At 44.6% G+C, this 25,937-nt stretch overlaps 1 protein-coding gene across 4 annotated transcripts in view; it reads right to left on the reverse strand.

Annotated features, from left to right (window-relative positions):
- LOC138267774 (cocaine esterase-like) overlaps positions 1-25,937 on the reverse strand; it is a 403,040-nt gene that overhangs the window by 172,379 nt on the left and 204,724 nt on the right. For all 4 annotated transcript variants that reach the window (XM_069216971.1, XM_069216969.1, XM_069216970.1 and 1 more), the window contains 3 exons: positions 19,019-19,152; positions 16,960-17,113; positions 2,163-2,276 (listed from right to left, as the gene is read on the reverse strand). In XM_069216971.1, coding sequence (XP_069073072.1) covers positions 2,163-2,276; positions 16,960-17,113; positions 19,019-19,152 — 402 coding nt within the window. The remainder of the gene's footprint in view (positions 1-2,162; positions 2,277-16,959; positions 17,114-19,018; positions 19,153-25,937) is intronic.

Genomic DNA, 25,937 nt, shown 5'->3' on the forward strand with positions numbered 1-25,937 from the left:
ACAAGAACAAACTATACTCACAATACCTGAGGATGGCATGAGCTTTAGACAATGATCACACTTGGAATAATTACTGGATAACAATTATACTCTCATTAAATGAATGTCTGTTCTTGGCATAGAAATACTCAAAACCTTAAATATATATCTGACATATCACACTCCAAAAAAGAATAAAAATTACGGCTGGCTTTTCTCTTTGTGCTTGGAGCGCTTTGCTCATTGTGCCTGAAGCGCTTTACTCGTTGTGTCTGAAGCGCTTTGCTCGTTGTGTCTGAAGCGCTTTGCTTGTTGTGCCTGAAACACTTTGTTCATTGTGCCTGAAGAGCTTTGCTCGTTGTGCCTGAAGTGCGCTTTGCTCGTTCTGTCTGAAGCGCTTTGCTCTTTGTGCCTGAAGTGCTTTGCTCATTGTGCCTGAAGCGATTTGCTTGTTGTGCCTTAAGCGCTTTGCTTGTTGTGCCTGAGGCGCTTTGCTCATTGTGCCTGAAACGCTTTGCTCGTTGTGTCTGTTTACCCCTTTTAAGTTTGACCAAACGAGACCTTACCGCCACGAGTACGACCTACTTGTTTTTTAATATACAGGAGGAAACACGAATACTCTGCCATGCCGCCACTCTGCCATTCAGTTCTTTCCTGAGAGGAACTCCAACGAGGTCAGACAGAACCGAAGTCTGCAAAATAGTGAGCAATGTGCTTGGGTGTGGCTGGGCTTTATAGGCCTGCCACACTCCAAGATGGCCGCTGCCTCTAAAATCTTGGGAGTTGTAGTCCATTCATAGAATGCCACTGATAGGTACATTGTGTCCACCAATGCCCTGACACTGCAGCTACATGAGCTTTACTACAGGGCAGGCGACACCCATGATCATTCCTGGAGCAAGAGGGGATAAATAGCAGTGCGCATGAAGCGCTGCAAAAGCGTGAAGTGGAGGCCAGGGCGGGTCCTGGACTGCACACAGCCTTATTCCTGACACCCTTGCAGACTTTTGGTGTGAAAGATGTGTTAGAGAAGGATAGAAGCAATAAAAATACTCCTTATGCGGATCAACTGATAGATTTTTAGAGCCACAGGTTCTAAAAAGTGGATTTTTGGTGTCTTCTGGCATCTTGAAGAACTTGAAGGATTGAAAACAGTCTTCAATAACTATATATCACAACAAAATAGTGAGAACAGAAATTAAGGAAAAGACCTTATGTGGGGACAATTCAGCAGAGTTCGAGGGTACTGCCTTCACATACGATGTGTGATAGAAATCTGCAGGATGATGTTCAGGTTATGGTCTTCAGACTCATTGTTTCTGATTAGGTAAAGTTTATTTCTTTTCAATGAAGTGACTAAGCTACTAAAGACCCCCTGTTGTTTCGGTATTAGGGCATGATTAACATGGAACAGCAAATGTAATATTACTGTTGAATATCCAGCTCGGCGACAGCAAAGATTGAAGCATGTGAGTGTAATACAGATCAAATATCAAATACTGGAGAGCTTTATTTAAGCACATGGGCATAGGAGGGCTTGCTCACCACCTGCATACAAAATATGCTGGATGAGATAGTTGCTGGTAAGACATACCAACAGCTTCTCCATTTCAGTGAAAACTGCCTCTGGTAGGAAACAGAACTACACATTAGATTCTGACCATCATTAGATTCCAACTCAAAACCCTGAGCATCCTAAGAACTAACAATGACTCACTCACCCACGCCCAAATATATTGCAAGGGACAAATTGCAGTGGGGGTTTCTGTGGCTTTGGGAATTTTTTATAACAGCTTCAAAGTTGTGATGTGACATTACAAATCCAACAAAATGGCAATTATTTTTATCTTGGAAAACCCAGCAGACCTTAATAAGATAAGATTAATAAGAGTGAATACAATTTTGTCAGAAATATCACAAAACCAACTTCCTCTGTGTACTGTTGTACCATGATGTAATAAATGCAGGGATTTCACATTTCTTTTACCTCTACAAGATAGCTCAATGCAGTTGAAACCTTATCTGTATATTTTGTATTTGTAGAACAACAAGAGAAATTCTATAAAAATGATGCATGAAGTAAGCAAATAACAGGACATATCACTACTACATCACACATATAGTGCCCACAATAATTTATTTATTTGTTCCAAATGTTTGCAACAATTGAATTCAGAACTTACATTGTTAACAAGGTTTACAGCATCAGGGTCAGTGAGGATCATTCCTGGAAGCAATGCTACCCCACTTTCAGATACGGCTTTGTGAAATAACCCTTTGGACAAGGGGGATAATATCTGCAATAAATGAAAGATAAGCAATGTTATGTGCCTCCTTCTTATTGTCTCCTCACCAAATAAAAATTAGGGGATGTTATTTGACTCCATCCCAGGCCATTCCATTCTTATTAAACATTTTATTGTTTTTCTTTTCCCCTGTACAACATATTTAGCAAAATAAATTCACAGCTATTTGAACTAACATAGACAATGTTAGATATCCATCATACAGACTATGGCCCTCATTATGACTTTGGTGGTCTTTTTCCAAGCCAGCCAAAGCCAGAGCCGCCACTAGACTGCCAGTGCTGGCCATGTGCAGAATGCCTTATTACGACTACTGGCAGCTTTCCACCATTCTTTAGGTGGGAATGTTGTAAGTGAAGGGGTCCTGGGTAGATGGGGTGGTAGGGGAGTCGTCTACCGGTGACAAGAATGCAAATGCCTGTCGCCGGTAGCCTTTCTTCCAGGGATTTCGTGGCTGTGCTACCGCCACGAAATCCCTGGCAAAAAGGGGTCTCGTAATGCTGCCAGCGGTCTTTGGTGGACGTCCGTGTCTGAAATGCTTATCTCCGGCCCTGTGGTACGACCACACAGGCCAAACCGCCACACTCATAACATGACCATTGGTATCAATAACAAACCTTACAAGCACTAATTCAAGATTTAAGTCTGGACATCTGCAAGTTTCTTTAGTGACCTTGGTGTGAAACTGTCCTTCACAATCATCTGTTTATATTCTTTGGTCAGATGTGTGCATCATCTATTGATTGGCTAGGTAATAGGCAATGTACTAGGCTATATGCAAACGTAGGTACCTACCATACTCATCTTGTCTATAACTACTGTATGGTAGCTGTCAAGGATGGACATCCCAGATATGGTAAGAGGTCATCTGCAAAGGATGTATTCTGTCTTCTCTGGCCCAAGTCAACTGTACCCAGTCAGGATTGGGGTCATCCACATCAGTTTCACCTCTAGTTTAATATTACTCTTTAATCCACCTAACAAGGGTAAAAGGTCCAGGAAAAATATTTTCCCACTGATTCACCCTGCTCTTCAGTCTTCAATAAGTGGGCGCACCCACTTCATGAATCCCAGCCCTGTTCCCATTTTATCTAGCACTCTCAACATAAAGTGTCATTCGGTTCAGTCAATAGCCTTTTCTATGTTGAGTGGCTTAGGTTAATAACGGTGAATCCCCTGGTTTGAAAGACACACTTTTCTGGATGCACGAGAAAGCACACTGTTCCCAACAAGTTAGCAACTCAGAACTTAACATTTCAGTCTGGAGGGTGTTCACCCAGGACCCTAAAGTTGGCTTGCATAGATAGTGGATGTAAGTGCAAAAAGATTCTAATTCTGACAGGCAACTCTTTTTAAGTAAAACTTTTTTTGTCTTTGGTCGTTAAAATGATCACCTTACTTAGCAGATTGTTCATAAACAGCTAGCAGCCTATCTAGAAAACAACAGCTTGTTGAGTTATTGGTAGATAGGCTTTAGAAGTGGCATGGTCACAGAGCTCTTCCCTCTTATACATTCTTTTTAACATCTACATTTGACTTTTATTAAACCCATTAAATCCTATGGCTGCATTGCTTTATCATACACAGATGATATGCAGATCATTTGATTGGACCAGATAGCCTATTTTGCCTTCCAGGTAGCCCATTGTATCCCAGCTGTCCAAAAACGGATGTGACTTAATTTCTTGTAATTAAATGCTAATAAGATGGAACTGTTAATGGTAGGCAGAAACACGGAGAGATGGTATAACACTTTCTGATCCACAATTTTGAGATTTCACTGGATACCATCTATTTCAAGGAAACCTCAGCAGGTTTACCCTGGTTCCCAACTATATACTGTGCCCAAGATTAAGGCAATGCTCTCATATTGCTTAATTCTATTTAAAGAAGTGAAAGCAGTATTTTTGCCTCTACCGAAACAATTGCATGGCAAAACCAATGCTTCATGTGGCCTATCAAGATTAGGTACTGTACTCTCATCTCTTTGGTTCCGTGTGATGTCACTTTGACCCAACTGCAATGAGCTTAGAATTTTGCAATTTATGCTGTTGGTGGATTTTCAAAAAAATGACAGTATGATCTTGGCTGGCATCAATCTGCATTGGGCTCATTGTGAGGTAGAGGATCACTTTTGCCTTCTACACTGGGTTTTTTATAGACTAGAAAGATCTCCCCTAACATTCTACTTTTCCCTTTGCAGTCTTCTCAAAGTGTTACATTCCAGCAGTGTTCTTCACTTTGTCTTCCTTAGATTAAAAAAAGTTGCATGGGGAGTATTTCACGCTCTGATCTTTGCCCTTAGCTATGGAATGTAGTTCCTTTCAGTTTAAAATACATTTCTTAGCTTACTGTGCTTAAGAAAGCTTTGAAAACTTTCTTGTTCTTTTAATCGGACTTCTGTTTAATACCCCATTATTAGCTGCTTGTTTTTTTCCTATTTTCTAGCATCGCCCTTTACAAGTTTCTCTCCATTCTATTCCATTATTCATTAAAGGAACTCAAATATTGTTCCAAAGTCCTATGAGACCTTTCTCTCAACCTATCCGACTGCAGAAAAAATAATATAGAAAAACTGAGATGCATTTTCTAAAACTCACTTCAGGCTCTTTTCAAAACATCAGCCCAAAGGACCAATACAGATGTATTGGAAAGGAACTAACATTCTTCTATTTTGAAAACCTGTGTGCCTTTAAAAAACAGTAAGGTAAGCATTTTACAAAACACATCTACTGCAAACTAAATAATGCCATTCTTTTGTAGTACAGGAAAAGCACTAATAAAATCCAAAGAAAGTACACACCAAAGTTGTTTAAAGGGATTGAAAGACCTCAGTAGCCTACTTTGTGATTCGATGGAGAATTTGGCTTCCTTTGGCACTCCACAGAATTATGCTTAATTGCTTTACTCATATTACATCACCAATAAGCCAACAGCAAATGGAAAGCAATTCAAGAGTCTTCTTTGTATGCCGCATGTCTGGCCTCAGTTCACAACCACATGATGCTTCTGGCCCCCCATTATCCCATAACCATACTCAGGCCCTCATTGTGAGTTTTGTGATTTTTTTGCTAGACCGCTTTGGTTGCAGGTGCCAAAAGATCGCCAGTATCATGCCCACTGTATTACAAGTCACACACAGCACACAGCCAAAAGACAGCCACAAATCAGAGAATACCAGAAAGACCAAGGGCGGGCGATAGGCGGTCCTACCACCAGCACTGCCACACCACATTCTACCCTCCATATTGCGACACACAAATCAGCACAGAGGTCTTGCATAGCGGAAACCACTGGCGGTGTGAACCGCTGCGGTCAAAAACTCACCTCCGCCAGAACACCACACCACATTGGACAGTTCAAATACCCCACACCTGACACACATCCACACACCAGACACACCTACACACACACCACTGTAAAAAGAAAACCACACAATCCTCAATTCTTTGTAACTCAAACGACGATCACAGACAGTGAAGAGCCAACATCCTACAATTTTGCACTTGTACACCATAGGCACATTTACCTATCTCACTCAGCACACACCACACAACTGCACGAACAACACTATACACATATCGACCCAGCACACAAACACCCCAAAACAACCAGCACACACAACCAAGCACCTCCACCCCATCAAGCACCCTACACTGCACCCTTGCACACAGCACACCCGACTCACAACATAACCACCATGTCCCGCCAAATGTACCCACGCTTTACAGATGAAGAGTTGAGGGTCATGGTCAATGAAATCATCAGGATAGAGCCACAACTGTTAGGAGCACTGGTCCAGCAAACATTGAGTGCCAGGAAAATGGAGTTAAGGCAGAGGATCTTTGACAGGGTCAACTCAGGGGGCAACCATCCACGCAAGAGGGAGGACATCAGAAAGAGGTGGAACGACCTACGGGGGAAGGTGCATTCCATGGCATCACAACATCAGATTGTCAACAATAAGACTGGTGGTGGGCCCCCACCTCCACCCCCAGAGTTCGCATCGTGGGAGGAAAAGGTCTTGGCCATCCCGCATCCTGAGGGCCTGACTGGAATAACCGGAGGTCTGGACTCTGGTAAGTCACTAACACTCTCCTCACACCAAGTACTCCTGTCCAGCATGCATCCTTACTACCCATCACTCCCCAAGTCACCCTATGTCCCACTCTACCTCCCACCCAATCACCAAATGCCCCTCCCCTGCATGCCACACCACCACCCAGCCACTATCCCCACACAGTCCCTGCCCAGTGCATGGACACCACAACCAAAAACTATCACTACAACTCCCACAATGCACCTGCCCAGCCACATGACAACCTGAAATGTCCAAGTCACAGTGCTACACCTGCATGGCTAACTATTGCACCCGCTACACCTACTGCATGCTACGACCGAAGACCACTATATGGCAATGGCACCAATGCAATCTTGTGTTCTCAATTCAGAAAGGATCTTGGTACCCATTTCTGAATCCACGACCCACAAACTATATCAACAGTGCTACATCTGTCATTTCCATAACTGGGATACAAGTCAAGTCACAGTATGCATCACACAATGACATCCACATTCACCATAAGTCTGTTACATGGACAGGAGAGGGAGGATTCACCAGTAGGTGACACAGTACCTCAGAAATGTTCTAAAATTCATTTTCAAGGGAGCCACTAGTTCAGGTAGAAACCAGAGTATCTCCACTAACCCAACCAGCAAATAGACCAAGACACGGACCACCATCAGGATAGTAGTCATGGTGGCACACACATCATATATGGGGGCATATTTATACTCTGTTTGCGCCGGAATTGCGTCATTTTTTTTTACACAAATCCGACGCAAAGCTAACTCCATATTTATACTTTGGCGTTAGACCCGTCTAGCGCCAAAGATCTTGGAGTTTGCGTCATTTTTTAGCGTGGACACCTACCTTGCGTTAATGATATGCAAGGTAGGCGTTCCCGTCTAAAAAATGACTCCAAGGCATGTGCGCCGTATTTAAACTCCCGTGCAAAAATGACGCACAGGAGTGGGCGGGTCAAAAAAAATGACGTCCAGCCGCTTTTGAGTCATTTTTTGAAGCTTGGTCAGTGCAGGCGTTAAGGGACCTGTGGGCTCGGAAGGAGCCCGGAGGTGCCCTCCCATGCCCCCAGGGACACCCACTGCCACCCTTGCCCACCCAGGAGGACGCCCAAGGATGGAGGGACCCATCCCCGGGAACTTAAGGTAAGTTCAGGTAAGTATTTAAAAAAAAAAAATTGTGGCATAGGGGTGCCTGATTTGTGCCCCCCTACATGCCACTATGCCCCCAGGGGGCATGACTCCTGTCTGTGCTAAGACAGGAGTCATTTCAATGGGGGTTGGGAGTAAAAAAAAATGGCACAAATCGGGTTGAGGCCAATATTTTGCCTCAGACCTGACTTGCCCCATTTTTTGACGCCCAAGCTCCATTTTCCCCTACGCCGGCGCTGCCTGGTGTGGGTCATTTTTTTTTACGCACACCAGTCGGTGAAGCGGCTAACGTCATTCCATAAATAAGGCGCCCGCATGGCGCTTTGGAATGGCGTTCAAATTTTTTACGCACAACTGCGTTGGCGCAGTTGTGCGTCAAAAAGTATAAATATGGCCCATGGTGTACATTGTATTCGGCCCCAGTGTGAATTGTCAATTGGCATGGGAAAACAGTATACCATGCCACATCCACAATTTCCGGAAACACATTGCCATTGCCCGCTAGCTCACAGCTGATATGAGCGAACAAAAGACATGTACAACTCTTAGGAAATACCAGTGTCCATGAATGGCAATGGGAACAGTCAGGTTAAGGAGTGAGACTCACTACCCAATCTATAGTTGTCAAAACATCTGCATTGGGGTTTGCAGGAATGAGAACACACCACATGCCTGTACATAGGAGATGTCAACCTACCAACCTGCATTGTCAACACATGTCAGACATGAGATGAGTGAGACAGCTTCTGATGGGCAATCTGTCTCCCACCACAGGCCAAACAGAGGCATAGGTACACTGAACACCTCCACTGATATATCTGACCAGGAGGAGCAATGTCAGAAGGCAGATAGGAAATCAAAGACCTGACAATACACATTATACATACCTGAATGTCACTGGAAGTATTGCTTGATCAGCTCAGTCCTAGAGTCAGCTGCACCTCCATCATCAGCCTCATCATTACTTTGTATGTCACCATCACCAGCCACTGCTCCAGCTGCCACCTCTTCATCATCCAGTAATGGTATGTGACGTCTCATGGCCTGATTGTGTATGCAGCAGGCAACAATGATCTGGCAGACCTTTTGCGGAGTGAAAAGCAGGGCACCTCCAGATACGTGGAGGCACCTGAATCTCGCCTTCAGTAGCCCAAAAGTCCTTTCTATTACTTGCCTCATCCTGCAGTGGGCCTCATTGAGACAGTCTTCCCTGCCCGTTGTAGGATAACTCACTGGTGTCAACAGCCAGGGAAGGTTAGGATAGCCAGTCATCTGTGTGCACAAAGATAGGACCTGTCACTATACCGGTAGAGACACAGTGCAGAATGGGATGACATGTGACATCGCAGTTGAACACATAATACTGCATACATACCAATTAGCCAGGCCCTCTCTCTCTGTAGTTGTGCCATAATGTGTGGAGCATTGCAGTTCATCAGAATGTAGGAGTCATGCACAGATCTAGGAAACCTGGCCATGACTTGGGAGATATACTGGTCTGCGAGACACACCACCTGGACATTGATGGAGTCAAAGTTTTCCTGTTCCTGTAGACTTTTTCATTGGCCCTGGGAGGAACCAAAACAATGTGGGTGCCATCTATGGCCCCTATCACATGATGGATGTGTCCATATAATAGAAGTCAGCCTTCACAGTGGGCTTATCAGCATGTTAGGGGAACGTGATGTAGCTGTCCAGGTGTTTCAGAAAAGCACACAGTACATCGTTCAGCACAAGACCGAACATGGGCCGTGACATCCCTACTGCCCACAGTAATCTGGAAGGAGCCTGAGTGAAGGAAATGTAGCACTGACTAAACCTGTACTGTGAGAGGGATGGCATGGGGATTACGTATGGCAACCAATATATCTGGTTCCAACTGATTACACAGTTCCATGATGGTCTGATGATTCAGACGATTGGTGTGTATGATGTGCCTCTCCTCCAGGGTAGCAAGGTGGGGGCGGTACACCAGAGCATGTCTCATTCTCACCATTGCACGGTATCTAGGACATAGAGAGGAAAATGTACAAATTGATGTCCACTATACACATACTAGCTAACACTGAACTTGTAGCACACAACAAACACTGTAGACATGGCACTAAAGTTTACACATACCATATAGGGCATGTTGACGGACTGTGTATGCCATCCTACCTGCCTATTGCAGCCCTGGACCAACTTCATGTCACACATAAACCATGTGTTATGTTCCATGTTACAGCAGCCTATTTTCCCAGAACGGAACATGTATGTATCAATTTCAGTGCCACATATGGTTATCCAGCAAGTAGCTACACATGTTCTGGAATTGACACCCGCACATCTTACTTCACTGTGCCATTAATGGCACATGTATGGGCCCAGCCATGAGGGCAAAACATAGGCCAACTCTACATAAGGATCAAAAGGGTGGCGTGACACACTTATTTTTGCTCTTCAAGCCAAGAAATGTGTCTAAAAAGATAGCCACCTGTCCTGCATGCACAGGACAGATGGAAGTGACCTAATTCCACTGGTGTATGTCATCATGGCATATGTCATCATGGCAGTACGCAATCACAACCGCCGAGCAACTCCTCATTGGATAACATTGTTGCCATTGGGAGACTGGGACCAATGATGATCACCGCCGGCAGTGATGGTCATGTACGCGGGGGCCATGACCGCCATTTCCTGCCACCTAGCTCATTTGACTCCTGACACTCGTGCAAGCAAGACCTCCACTACGTGAGCTACTGTGTACTGCTTCTGGGAGCCATCATGCCACATCCTGCTGGTGATAGTGCCCCAGCCTTCACTCAGGAGGAGTTGGAGAGACTTGTGGACGGGGTCCTAACCCTGTATGGACAGCTGTATGGGGCACCAGAGTAGCAGGTAAGCCTAATTCCATTGTCCTGTGTGATAGGAGTATTTGTGAGGCTGTAAGGCATTGCCACGTCACACCGGGAGTGGGTGCATGCAGGGGGCATGGAGTAAATATGTTTGTGCCATGAAGACACGTCATTGTGGGCATGTGATGTGTGTGATATGTGTAGTCCGGTGCTGCTGATGTGGTGCCACTCTACATGGCTTTTTCCTTCTAGTTGTGTCACCCATGCAGGTTAGCACCCATCAGAAGAAAGGGATCTGGGTGCCATCACCAAGCAAGTGCGGACTCTGGGGTCCATAGCCGGCTGAGCACCAACGGAAGAAAGCAGTGGAAGGACCTGAGACGCTGGGCCCAGAAGACTGCGGAGGCCCAGCTGGGGAAGTTCCTCGCAATGAGGGAGGGCTGCCCATTGGACCCTGACCCCCCTAATGGCCCGCATTTTGGCTGTGGCCTATCCTAAGGTGGATGGGTGCTTGAGGGCAGCACAGCAGCCACAAAGGGGTAAGTACAGGCTCTCACCTCGCACATGACAGGCCTTGTTTAGGATTGGGTGGCTTCCTTGTGGGCAGATGTGCATGTGATCAGTGGTAGATGCACATCGACAATGGCTATCAATCACCCTGGCAGGCTCTGAATCGATTATGTGTGACAATACAATGCTGTCAGTGTATATCCAATTGACATATTCAATGTTGGGTGAGTGTGGAAACCCTACACATTTCATCAGACCAGCTTCTTCCATCTGCATCAGTGTACCTGAGGTGTAAGTGCTATCACATGAGTGTTTGCTCCCACAAGGACTGATTGTGGGGGTGGCATCAGGGGCCCTCTACAGGTGTGGCCTCAATGGGACAGGATTTTGGCCATGGTAGCTTACCATGCTCACATATATTGACCTAATAGTGTATGATATGTGTAGGGAATAAACCATGGCATTCAGCTACTTGTGACTCTATGTGGGCAAATAGCACAGCAAAATCTGTTTTTGAAGCTATCAATCTATGGACTTGCCTTTCCAACAATAGTATGGTACTAGATGTGGTAAGTCCTCTGGGAGGTCCCTGGAGTCTAACCATGATGTTTACATGTCATGCAGGACAGTGCCCTGGCTATTACAATGCTGTTATGCAGTGTTTCAGCCTTGACCAATTCACTAAGTCAAACTGTTCTCACAATAGCATGTTTTTGACCATTGCAGCTTGAATTTCCCAATGTATATTTGCAGAAATGGAGTGTCATTATAATGGTATGGCCTGCCATAATATAACTGAAGAGATGTACATGATGATCTGTGTAAATGATAGGTAGGTATTGACCCTTTTGCACCCTATCTTTCTCTCTCTCTCCCTCCCTCTCCTCCTCTGTCTTTGTGTGCATCAGCATCATCAGGCAAAGGAGAAGGGGCACCGGAAAGTGGGGAAGCAGCAGTATATGGGTCCCAGAAGGCTGATACCAGAGGAGCCGAGGGGACCAGTGGGCAGATGATGATGAGAGTGCCATGGGGGATACCAGATCATCTACATCATCTTCGGATTCCTCATCCGGTGGACACTCCCTGGCAGTGGCGGACCCATCTGGGACCAGCCCAGCACCATCCTTGTCTGCCACCCCTCTTACTAGCACCGCCCTCCTTGTTGCCTGTCCCGCACTCCCAGGAGGGTGGGCATCTACTTTGCTGCAGGCACCCGTTCCCCTGCCCCAGTCAGCCCTGCTGCCCTCAGTTAGGAGGCTATTCACCTCCTGAGGTCCATCTCTGTAGGTCGGTCAACCATTGTGGATGCCATCCAGGGACTGGCAGCTCAGGTACAGCAGAGCAATGCCTACCTTGAAGGCATTCACGGTGCCCTGGCTGGCCTGCAGAGATCCTTTCAGGCTCTGGCCTCCTCACTGACGGCAGCCAGTGTCCCTTTGTCTTCTGTCCCCCCCAAACTACCTCTGGCCAATCCCATACCCCTCTTGCCACACCTATCCAGAGCACACAGTCAGATGGCCATTCATCCACCTCAACAAACAGTGACAAACATAGCCACCACAAGACCCACCACTGAAATGCAGACAACACTTACCTACACACACAACAACATCCACTCCCTACACTGACCCCCACACCCCCCTCCTTCACAGACACTAAATCACTCACACCTGCTGTCAAGGCACCAACACTCCCTGATCCAGCCATAAATCCCATCATACCCACAGTCACCACACTTCCAGACCCCCATACATCCACCCCATTCACCACATGCGCACTCACCACAACTACCAAAAACCCCACATGCAGCACATCCACCTTACCTGCAGGTACCACCCCAACAGACAGTCACCCATTCACCATGGCATTTCCCTGCACCTCCTCCCCCACTCCTCCCAAAACACCTAAACGCCTGCACTCACCCATCCAACAGACACCCAGCACACACAAGCCTTCCACTTACGCACCTGAACCCAAGGCACCTACAAGAACAAACCTCACAACCACTCCCTCTCCCTCCAATCCCAAACACTTTTCCCATCACCGCCCTTGTGTCCCTAAGAAAACATTCCTTTATGAGGTTTCCCTCTTCCCTACCACTCTCCCACCCCATGGTTCCGTGAAGCGCCCTGAGTCCCTCCCTGAGCCCAGCCCTTCCACTTTCCAGTCCTCACTGTAAACTCTGATGTTGCCCATGCGCATCCCCCAGAAAAAAAATCAACCCACCCCAAATCCAAGGTCACCTTCCAAGCCCAAAGTGAAAGAGCAGCCCCCAAAGACGAAGGCCCTCATTATGTACTTGGTGGTCGAGACCGCCATGCTGGCGGTGGCGGAAATTTCTGCCACCGGCATGGCGGTCTCGACCGCCACATAATGTACAGAGTGGGGACCGCCACAGGCGGCCTTCCACCACCACCAGGCTACCGCCGACAGGAAGCCTGACGATGGCAGAATTCTTCATTTGACAGGACAGCACTGCAAGCAGCGCTGGCCTCCTGATAAAGAACCCTTGTTCCGCTAGCCATTCCCTGGTGGGTTCACCCGCCACGGAAAGGCTGGCGGAAGGGGGGGATATGGAACCCCTGTGCAGAGCCCCGTCGCGCAGGTCACTGCCCGATTTACAGTCAGTGATCTGCACGATGGATGCTGCTGCACCCGCCGCACAGCGGCATTGACGACGGCTCCATGTGGAGCCATCAGCAATGTCCTGGCCCAGCATTCCGCTGTTTCCGCCCGCCGGCCCAGGGGAATGTCAAGTATTCGGCCGGTGAGGTCTCAAGGGGGCTGGTGGTCTGTGATAAGACCGCCAGCATGAACATGGTGGGGATTCCCGCTGTGTTCATAATGACCCCCTAAATCTCAAGCAAAGCACCCCATGCCAAAACCCAAACCCAAGCCCAAGGACCCCCCCTCTCAAGCCATAACCCCCACTTCCTCCATCCTGCCTCACTCCTGAGGTGCCTGCCTGCCACCTTGATGCCCCTACCATGTGGAGGCCACTTTGCAGTCAGGAGTCAAGTTGGGGCAATGACAAGTGCCTTAAGTGCCTGGGGCACATGGACATTTTGGACTAGCCAGTTGGCCTATTTTGACTATATGATTAACAGAGTTGTACAGATGTTTGTTTGCATGTGTGTGTGTGGCCATCGCTGGCCGTTGCGGCTGTGTGTGATGTGTCTGCATATGTACTAATGGTCTTCCCTCCAGTGTGTGCTAGGTGGGTCTACTTATGGTTGTTGTCTTCGACGTTGGTTCTGGAGTCATAGTGCGATCAGGAACCCTGTTCAGGTTCCATGGCAGCTCCAGACATGTCTGTGCTCCTTGAGACCCTACCGGGTGAGTAGCACGCTTAACAAATGACTGATTAATTGATTGATTGATTTTGCTCCTGAAGAACTTCCTGCCTTGCTCTACACCTGATAAGTTTTGGATGCTCATTGTACTGAAGACATTTAAGCCATTAGTGATTATTTCATATCATTACAAGATTTAGCTGTATATTTCGTTCATTGCTTTAGAAAGCAGGTTGCAGTGATGCAGAAATACAAGTTAACTCACAAAGGCAACCCCAACACACCATATTTAAAGCAGTTGACTGTTTATATGTATCTCATTGCAAAACTTTAAGATGGGGTACTGATGAAATTCCCACAACTTACTATTCACCCATCCCAGGGAGTAGGCAGAAAAATAAAACACCCACCACTTTGAAGCATGTCCCCAACATCTCTGAGCAAAGCAGTGAGACAAGCAAACCAGGAAGCCAATCAAGTGACTGCTCCTCCTGAGATAGATAAAATCCGAACACTTTCTTTCTTCTCTACTTCTTTCTTTCAGTTTTGTGTCCTTTCGTCTCTCTGTCAATTACTCTGTCTTTTTCCAACTTGCTTTCATTCCTTTTTTAATGTTTTCCGTACTTTCCCCCCTTGATCACCCATCTGCCCACACACCCATTCATCTGTTTATCCAGCCATTCCTTCTGTCTTTCCTATCATCTATTCCTTCCCTTCAACTTTATGTTTACCCTTCTTATGTCCCTTCATTCTACTTTGTCTTTGTTCTTCCTTTCTTACTGTATCAGCCATCCATCCTTCAATCCACCCTATCTTCCTTCATTATTTTCATCTCTCATGCTAGTTTTTCTGTCCAACCATGTATCCTTCTTTCCATATATCATCCTCTCCATCCAGCATCCACACTTCTCCCCATCTATCCTTCCAGTCTCTCTGCCTCCATTAGTCCATCTCTCCACACACCTCTCTATCCATTCCTGCATTCATCCATTTTCTCCATTCTTCTTCTCCCTATCTACCTTTCTCTCCAGCCCTCCTTCCCGTCATCCTTTGGCTTCCAAGGTTATTTTTGTGATTGTCTTGGATGTCAGAATTACCAAAGTTAAAGGTGCCATGAATGACAAAACAAATGTATGATGTTGCATAGAATTGGCTAATGACATCCACACCCTCTAAAGCTGTAAGAGTGTGTGTTTTTCGGGTGACACCCCTGCATGTAGCACCAAAAGAAAAAGAAAATAAAAAACCTTGCTTCATTTTGAGGACTGAGATCTTGGAGAGTCTATGGTGAAAGTTGTCGTTGTTGCTCATGCTCACAGATTTGGTCCTTTACTGATTTGTTCCAAAATCCATTAGGGAACTGGTATCACTTTACTTTAAACATGGTATTCCACAACTCTATTTGATTCAAATAATTTTAATGAGATTATAAGCATAGACCGCACTTTAGGCAACTGCTTGTTAGTTTGTGTAGACAATTTATCAGCTGGGCCATCCTTATGTTCTGCTTGGAATTAAATTATAAAGATAAATCTGAGAAATACGACTGCCATCTCCTTTAGTCATGGCTAATTTAAAAGGCATATCTGTGTCTACCAGCCACTGGCTCTATTCATTCCACACTTTTTCCTCTGGCATAATTTCTCAATAAAAAGAAAGGGCATGATCTAGAACTTGGCAGTCTGGGTCTTCCACCACAAATGTGGTGTAGTACCCTGTCCGCTATACTGATTTTCCGCCTGCTCTATTAAGAATTGGGTGTACCAAAATTTTTCTGATGGTCATGCCCCTACTGGCTTTGCTGGCAGAAACTCTACATTGAAAAAAATCCTAAGGTTTCAATATTGTTAGTTTTTTATTTTTCAAAGCTTTGAATGATCTGAGATAAAATAACCAAAAAAATACAAAGATACATTTCTCGGGATTTGAAATTTCATCTTCATACCCCATCTCAAATATCAATTTAAATTGTTCTTTTGATGATCTCCGAGCATATCACAGGGTCTAAAAGCTATGTAAGTTATAAAAGCAATTTACTCTTCTAAACTATGGAGTAGTGCCTCTTCTCTCTTTATACACGTAAAAAACATCTCAAAATTATTTTTGTGCTCCTTAGTGACTTTTGAGAAAATCAGAACATCATTGAGTTAGATTTCCATAATGACATCTAACATTGTTTAAGATTAGGGTCTCCGCCACTGCCAGGCCTCCGGGATCTATGATCCTGGCAGAGCTGGCAGTTCCCTGCGGATCTGACTGCCAGGGTTGTAATGTGGCAGTCGGACTGTCACATCCACGACGGTCCAGACCGTCACTGCAAGTGTGGCAGTCATAAGACCGCCACACTCGTAATGACCTCCTAAATCTACTGAGTCGTCATTCCACCTTGTGCCTCTTTCTTTCACTACCCTGCACCTCATTTATCGTTGTCTCTTGTAGATACATTTTCATCCGTCCTTTCTCCCTTTATCAGTTTTTCCTTTCTTTTTACTGCCTCCTTCTTTCTCCCTTTTCTGTTTTTGTTTCTCTTGCTCTAGGTCAGAGTTTGGAGCTGGACAATAAGTTGATTCCCAAAAATGAAGTGTCACCTGCAATCCTTTAGCACCGGTGAATCTCTTAATTCTAGTATGTGTATAAGTGCAATGCGTGCTAATTTTATACTGTACACCAGAGGATACAACTTACAGTGTAGCCATGCACATTTCTCCTCTCAGTAAAAACATTGACACTTGTTCATTTTTTCAAGTTACCATTGCTTAGGGCTCCTTGAGGAAACACTTCAAAGAAGACTATACTTGCCTGAGCAGAAACGCTGACTCCTCCAGCGGATTCTCCAAATATAGTGACAGAATCTGGATCTCCTCCAAAACTGGCAATGTTTTCCTGAACCCACTGCAGAGCAGCCACTTGATCCAGGAATCCCCAGTTACCAGAGGCATGGTCATCACCAGTACTGAAATAGAAATACTGTAAGAAGGGAGTTTCACAGAAACAAGAAACAAACTGAACATGGTATTGCTCTAAACAATATGACATTAAATATAAACAAATATATTAAATAATTTACAATTTGAAACATGAGACACATACACACTCATTCTCCCTCTTCCTTCTATGTTCTATGAGGGTTTTCCATTACTTATATCATATACCATCTCAATAGATACATTAACATTGCTAACCCTTGTCAAATAGAAAATGCGGTCTAGTGGCTATGTCTCTCTTACACACACACACACATATTGTCGCACACAAAGACACATATATTGTCGCAACATGTCTAAGATACTGTCAGGCCAAAATAATGATAACATTGGTTTAAATGAGCATTCTTTCCAAAAGCCAAGCCTTCTATGTTGCTCTTGAGTGTTATTATTTCTTGAATTTTGTTTCAATCCTGACTGCTTTAGCTGTGTTGCCATCCTAAAAAAAAATCATAAAATCCATACATATGGAGGGGCTTTCAGGCACCCATCTTCATCTATTGGTCTGTCCAAGTGTCATTCAGAGTACACTTCCTCTCACCTCTGTGAACAGCATAGGGCATTGGATCAGCCCACTTCATGTTTTCTATAACAAAATCATAAAATACATGCACAGGGAGAGGCTTCCCGTTGCCCCTCTTTATCTTTTGGGATGCCCAAATGACATTCAGAGTACATTTCCTCTTGCCACTGTGAACAGCGTAGAGCAGTGGATCACTGCTAATGGATCTGACGTTAAAGAGAATCTTATAACTGCCTCAGACACTGCAGGTTGATTGTGTTGCCAGCCTCAAGTATACCAAAAAATATTAGTACGAATAAATAGAAGGGCTTTTGGTCACAGATGTTCATCTTTTGGTTCGTTTAACTGTCAATGTCATTTTGCTTCCTCCTACCCCCGCACATTCCATACCGGAAGTGTGCATCGGACAATCAATAAGCATAGTTGCGCTGTACGTTCTTCTCCATACAAAAACTGACATTTGCTGGGACACATTTACATCCAGCTTAAAAAGCAAAAAGGAGTCCCCAAACCAATGTTGGCACAGGCAGTTACATTAATTGGTAATCAAGTACCAGCTGAATGATGTGTAATATTTTTAAAAGGGAAAATGCCATATAGCAGTGAAATCCTGCTACTTTTAGTCTCTTTCACAGATCAAACTGCCTTCTGAAATGGTGGAAATTTCTGCCCAAAATATGGTGAGCTTTGAGTTGCTCTTGAAATATCCTTACCAATAAGCAGCAGCCCCAAAGTAACTGTTTGGAACTACTTGAAGATCCACAGTATTACATTCAGCTTATCAAGGAATTAACATTCCCCAACTCGCTTTCTGCCCTGTCTCCATTGTCCCAAAGTATGGGTCTCCACTCTTTTTTTACCTGTTGTTACTTGTTGCTGTTGTCCATGAAGCACCACGCTGCTGATGTGGCTAGTCTATGCTTATTATTCCTATTCCTATTTTTATTATTATTATCATCATTATTAGTATCCTCATCCTTTTTAACAACAACAACAGCTGTGTTGACAGTTATCTAAAGCATCATGGCAGGCATTCAATACAACATGGTGACATTAATTCCTCCGGTGAAAAAACAAACAAAAAAAGCTTAAATGTTCAAATGCACATTAATGTCAAATTCATTCACACAGAATTTCCACCGTGTAGAAATCCAAAGTGTGTATCTTTTGTGCATTTCATCAGGCTTATAACTATTCTACTGCAATATACTGTCAGGTGGTCCTAGTAGGGTCTCCCGCTAGAATCAAGTTTCGACTTCCCTGTGTGAACTGAGCCGAATGCTTTTAAAGTTAGATTACTTACTATCATGCAAAAACTGCTGATACTGTGGAGCAGCATTTTATGCTTTACCTGAAAAATCCTAGAATACCCAGCCTGTACTGAATTGCCACCACAATCACATTCTCATAGGCTGATAAGGCAGATCCATCATACATTGATGCTCCTTCGCATACCAAGGCACCTCCATGGATCCAGACCATCACCTGAAAGATGCATTTGCAAGTTAGAATACAATCAGTTGCAAATTACCATATATAACCATAACCTACTGGCAGTTGCCAGAAGGTAGTTATAGTTAAGAGCTAGTTTCGTTAGGAAAAGCATTTTTTTCACTTGCCTATAACCTTGGTGCCATTTGACACACACATATATTCACTGGAAAAACAAAGGTATTATCAGTATTTGTCACAGAACACCTCACGAGTTACGTAATATGTGAGGGAATATGCAGTGCATGGCAAGGGCACCTAGGAGGCTTAGGGGGCCTTGGGGGGGGGGGGCAGGGTATCCTTACCCTTCCGTCCTATTTTTTAAACTTTTTTGTAGGCCAGCAGACTTAAAGCACAAGTCACAAAATGGCTGCTGCCACATCTTTGATTAAATCACAAAAAGCATGATTTCTGGGCCTGATCTACCTTTCTGCCAATTTTGGTGTCATTTCATTCACCAGTTTTTGCATTATCACTATTCAATTTTACTATGAAAAAATGAGTAGGAAAACGTGTTTTGAAACCCCCTTTTTCTCTACCCTGCTGAAACTTTCCAGAAAGAAGCTGAAGAGGGTGAAACTTATTTTTGGAAAGTTTTGTTAAGAATCATTGTACGATGCCAAAGGTATACATACATACATATATAGTTATATATATATATATATATATCTTCAAATTTTCAAAAGCATTTCAAAACGTATACTTCAGTAGGTTCAGATGCTGTCTTGAAAGGTTCAGGGTGATATGTCAAGCAGGAGGAGCTAAAAGGGGGGGTCCCAAAACACGTTTTCCCCATTAATTTTTCCATATGGTCTTTGAACACGTCTACAGCCCGAAACGCTGAAGAAAATGACACCAAATTTGGCAGGTAGCTAGATCTTGTTGCCCAGATTGTGCTTTTTGTGATTTGGTGTAAATACGTTCAGTGGGTTTGGAGATATTAAATGCCACAAAATATAGATACCTAGGGACAGGGATCCTCTGCAGATCCAACTGTTCCTGTGCTGATATTAGATTGTTTTCCAACACTTCAACAAGGAAATTTTGGCAGTCAATGTGTGACTCGGCATTATTTGAGTCCCGCAAAAATGTTTAAAAAAAAGAAAAGGGGGCAGGATAGGGTTACCTTGATCCCCTAGCCTTGATCTAAGGGTCACTCACAGACCCCGCAAAGGCTAAAAAACATTTTTTTTAAACTCTGGAAAATCCACAGATCTGCAGATTTTTCAGAGATTTAAAAAAGCCATGTGCTGCAGTATTTGGATTAACGTATAGTAATTATAATTACTTTATGTTAAAAAAAACATAGAAATTCACTGAAAAAAACAAAGGTTACAAGGATGTTTTAGTTAGGAAAAAGAATTACAAAAAACATAGAAATTCACTGAAAAAAACACAGGTTACAGGGGCATTATAGGTAGGTTCTGAATTTACATGTACAAAACCTTAAAAATTCAGCAGTTATAGATAGAGCTAGTTCAAGTAACTATGACTTGCACCCCAAGGTAACTATAACTCGTGCCCTTATCATGCACTGCTAATTACCCAAAATATTGCAGCACTCATGACAACTTCTATAATGTTATAAAAAATATAAATGAAGCATTACCAGTCAAATTAATGAAGAAAGAACTGACTATGGTGGGGTGCGCGATGTAGTGAATGGCAGGTTTTGAGGGTCACAAAAAGGAAAACATATAAATGGTGATGACAGATTTTAATTACAATATAAATCCTTTGCTGATTTTACCCTATGAAAAAGACATCTGCTGGGATTTCATGAATCATGTTTGAGAGAAAACAGTTTTCTCATGATTTTCCCATAGAGGTTATGGAAGGTGCTTCAGAAGACAAACTGGAAGCATATTTTCTGCAAAGTCACATTATCTTTCTCAGCCATATGATAATGAAGCCTCACATTCTCACTAAAGCATGTACTTCCAAAAAGAGCAGCCTGTCAGTTGGTTGCCTTGTGCTTCACTGCAGCCTCCCAGAGTGTTTTAAAGAACAATTAGAGGCTAACAGTCTTACTTATGGCAAAAGTGTGGCTCACCTGATCCCATCTTGAATGAATCAAACTTGTAAAACTTAAAACATTTAATTTAGAAAGGAACAAAATGAGGGGGTTCATTTTGTCATTTTGAAGTTGCTGCATAAGGAAAAATTAGGTCACATTTTAAGTGTGTTCTAAAATATCTCCCTCTTCTATTTCTTTAAATCATTCTGACATGTAGACTGAAATATGCACTTTCAACACTAGCAGCATCTGTCAGTCAACTCCCTGGTGATCAGAAGTTTACTACAGTATTCTAATAAGTGACTAGAGTAATTTATGCTAAAAGTGTGGCACATCTGACATCCATCTTGATGGAATCGAAGTGGAAAACTGAAAGCATTTTTCCGGGGACCCTGTATTAAAGGAGGAGATTAGGGAGTTTCATAACAAAGAAGTATCCAAAGATTGTCACCAGAGAAAAAAGACCCCAAATGTAGCACAGATATCATCCAAATGTAGCCCACAAATAGCCCAATGACATAAGTGTGCAAAACACTTAGGGGAATATTTACAAGCCCCTAGCATCATTTTTTTGTTACACTTAAGTGGTGGTAGCATTGTGCCACTTTGTAAATCCTTGCGCCACATTATACCTGCTTCAGGTATAATGTATGCAAGGAGGGCGTTCTCCCGCAGCGAGGCCTAAAAAAAGGCACGGTGACATTTCCAATATTTTATTATACCATTTTAGGGCCACTTTTACCACCTGTTCAGGGCAGGCGTTAAAGTGACGCTTGTGCTATTTCCTATTGGTCTCTCTGTGCTTTGCTGGATAAGCATTAACATTTTTTACGCTAGTCCAGCAAAGCGCCACAATAGTATTAAAAAGTTTTGATGTTATTGTCCTAATGCGCACCATGGTATCCTGTATTGTAAGTACAGCACTACCATGGTGGCGTTACGTGGCACCGGGTGGCTCCAGTTTCTTGTAAATGTGCCCTTAGCTGCGCAAGTGTAGAGAAATTCAGAGAGTGTAGAAGAAGCTATAAGTGGCTGCTGGCTGTTAAGAAACTGCTGTACCAAAATGCACTTTGGGCAGAACTAAGGGAGGCTGCAGCCGTGAATAATTCCAAGAAATTCTGGGAAGTCTTGGCCAGAGTGGAGAAGAGAACGGTGAATGTTGTAGAAACTTGTATAGGCTCAGCTGTTTGGGTCCACCATTATAGTACTTTATACAGTACTGACCCGGCTGGTCCCTTGGATCCCAAGTTGATGCAAGATGTCCTGCCCACCTGCCTCAATTCAATAGAAATAATAATCCCGGAAGCACTTGGAGCTATGAAGAAGCACAAAGCTCATGACCTGGATCTGGTGCCCGTGGACCTCTATTGAAGGCATCCTACTACTGGGCTAGACTACTCAATAAGGTGTTCAACGCAGCCCTTGGGGGGAATGTAGTACCCCAGTCCTGGCGCTCTGCCATTATTTTTTTTTATTTACAAGAAGGGTGATCGAGGCTGTCCTGCTGAATATCAGCCAATCACCCTTCATGATTGAGCCGGGAAGGTCCTAGGAAAAGTTCTGCTTAGCCAACTGCAGGGTTAGGTGGAAGCCCAAGATGTCATGACAGAAGTGCAAGCTGGCTTTCGGTCCCGGGTGGGAACAATTGACCAGGCTATCTGCCTCTATATGATTGCATACAAATTCACAGTAATCAGGAGGTCTTCATTATACTAGGTCTTTCTAAACCTAAAAGCTGCCTTCGACTCAGTAGACGGGGGAAACTTTGTAGGTCATTGCTGGATCTACGGGTGGATGCTTACTTAGTGAAAGCTATAGCGGCACTGCACTCAGATAACACGGCCAGAGTGAGGTACAGGATGGGTGGGGATTGCACATACCCTTTACGGGTACAAAAGTGCGTGCGTCAAGGCTGTGTTTTGTCACCTCTACTTTCTAGCCTCTTTCTAAATGACACAGTCCATTACCTCCTAGAAGAACAGTTAGGTGTTCCTGTTGTATCCGGTAGGAGGGTCCCAATACTATTATTCGCAGACAACACGGTGCTCATGGCACGCACAGAAAATGCAGCCTATAGGCTACTCAGTCAGTTTGTAAAATACTGCGAGGAAAACTCATTGATTATTAACTGTAGTAAGACCATGAGTATGACCTTGTGGCCATCTCCTAACCTCAGGTGAAAATTAGCGATTAATGATGTACCAATTGATGCCATTAAGCACTTTTGGGCATGCATTTTTCGGATAGTCTAAATTGGGACAGTCATGTGCAGGAGGCAGCTATAGTCTTAAAGCGAGCAGTGGGGGCAATACTTAAGTTTAAGTGTAAGGCTGGAGCCAAAAGCATAAGTATCAACCTGAAAATATATGCTCAAAAGGCAGTGGCTGCAGCAGTCTATGGGGCAGAGCTCTGGGGATATGCAAAAACGAGCGTGTTGGAAGTAGCCAAGAATAATTTCTTGACAACTTTACTGGGATTAGGGCAAGGAACCCACCTGAAGAACCTCTTCGCAGCGCTTAGCCTGGTGCCAATATCAGAACTAATAAGGCCAGTGCTATACTGGGCAAGCTTAGGGGGTTATTACAACTTTGGAGGAGGTGTTAATCCGTCCCAAAAGTGACAGTAAAGTGACAGATATACCACCAGCCGTATTACGAGTCCATTATATCCTATGGAACTCGTAATACAGCTGGTGGTATATACGTCACATTTGGGGCGGATTAACATCTCCTCCAAAGTTGTAATAACCCCCTTAGTGTGCAATCCCAAGGCAGCAGTGTATTTGGAAACCCTTGAAGAGGTCACCGTGAGTGGTGGATGTGGAGGCATTCGTGGGGGGCTCACATTAAATAGATTTTAGAAAACCTCCATCTAGAGGCTCTGTTGGCAGATCCAGGTAGAGTTGGACAGGACACTCTGTGCCAGGAAACGGATTGGTATTAAGAATTCAATAAGATAAGGGTCTGCCAGGAACTTAGGCCCAAATCAATTGTAAGCTATTACTTTAACAATGCCTTCGATCCCGCCCTTCCAGACTATTTGGATCTGTTGCATCCCGAACTCAAGCGCACTGTGTATATAAAATATAGGTTTGGTGTGCTGCCATTAAGAGGCTATTTGGTCCGCACCCACAGGCTAGCGGTTGGACTGGAGTGCTGTGACTGTAGGCCTGGGAAGTTAGACAATGTTGCCCACTTTACCCTGTTTTGTAGTAAATACGACGTGGCTCCGCGTTGGTGGTTCTACCCACTATTCAAATCTAGTGGGGCTAACTGTACCAAAACTGCACTAGCACTTTCTCTAATGCAGGGTAGCACCAGTGCACATAATCTGGTCGCCTCATATATCTGGGCTGCGTGGCCCTCTTTGAGAGAGCTACCAGCTAAGCTGGGGTTGATTGAATTATAAGATCTTGTAAGGCCCAGGCCTGATGTTTATATGAGATGGATCTATCTACTCCCTCCCGTATGGATGGGACGGGTGCCATATTCATATTCATTGCCATATTCATATTTAATGCCTCGCTGTGGCAAAACAATTATATGCCTAAACACTCCCTCTTTGTATTCCTGTTAGAAATGGTGTTTCTGGTTGGCTTGAGGATACACCTAAGCCAGGCAGAACCCACGGACTCTAGTAAGGGCAAGGGAGTTACACGTCAAAGATAACCCCTGCTCACCCCCTTGCAAGCTTGGCATGAGCAGTCAGGCCTACTCCAGAGGCAATGTGTAAAGCGTTTTCACAACACACACAACACACATGACGCACTATCCCCACCACAAAGGAAACACAACATCAAGTTATGTAAAAATAAACTGTATTGTACACAACATAAATATTAGACCAAACACAACATGTCAGTAACACCCTGCTACCCAAGCAGTTGTCAGAACGTTACACAATAGTTACTCTGCAGAACCAGCAGTAGTCACACATAACCAGAGTGGATGCCTGCTTGTGCCCTGGGGGCGCTCCTCGGAGGTGCGTAGGAGCCCACTCACTCGTTTCCTCACTTTTAGTGGTGCTCCTGGGGCACTTCCAGAAGAGCGCTTTGATGCCAGATCCACAACTGCCCTGATCGCGGTGGTGATTTTGGTGGTGACACACTCCCAAGGTGCGATATTTGCTCAAACAAAAGCACTCTCAAGGCGCTTTTAACAAATACAGTGGGGTGCTCACCAGGCACCCAGGCAGCAGGAATAGCACTTCGTAAGGCTCTACCAGTAAACATTAAGCGCTCCTCCTTCACTTCCAACAGTTGCAGGGGTCAGGGGTCACAGCACCCTCCCCCCTGGGGGACAAAGTACAATGGAGCACAGGGCGGCAGGTCCCAGCAGCAGGCCAGCACAAGGTGGATGCAGGCAAGAAGCAGTTCCTCCAAGTGACGAGGCAAGTCACAGGTCAGCATAGCAGCAGCAGTCCAAGGCGGTTCCTGGTGAGTCCTTCCAACAGCATTCTGTGTCCAGTTCCAAAGTGGCTCCAAAATGTGGGGAAAACTCTCATGTACCTATACTCAGTTTTTGCAGTGGGTTACAAAGAAGAGGAGAGGAGGTTCCAACTAGTTACAACTGGTTCCGGGAGTGCCCCCTCTCTCCTCCAACACAGGATCCAAACATCAGTTGGGGGTAAACAACCCTTTTGTGTGAGGCCAGGGCACAGCCTTTACAAATGCAGGTGTGTCCTGCCTCTCCCTTCTCTCAGCCCAGGAAGACAATTCAAAATGCAGATGCACCTCTGTGACCCCTCCACCCTGCCTATGTTC

The sequence above is a fragment of the Pleurodeles waltl genome, chromosome 12 (assembly GCF_031143425.1).
Source record: "Pleurodeles waltl isolate 20211129_DDA chromosome 12, aPleWal1.hap1.20221129, whole genome shotgun sequence".
In the NCBI taxonomy this organism is placed as follows: Eukaryota; Metazoa; Chordata; class Amphibia; order Caudata; family Salamandridae; genus Pleurodeles; species Pleurodeles waltl.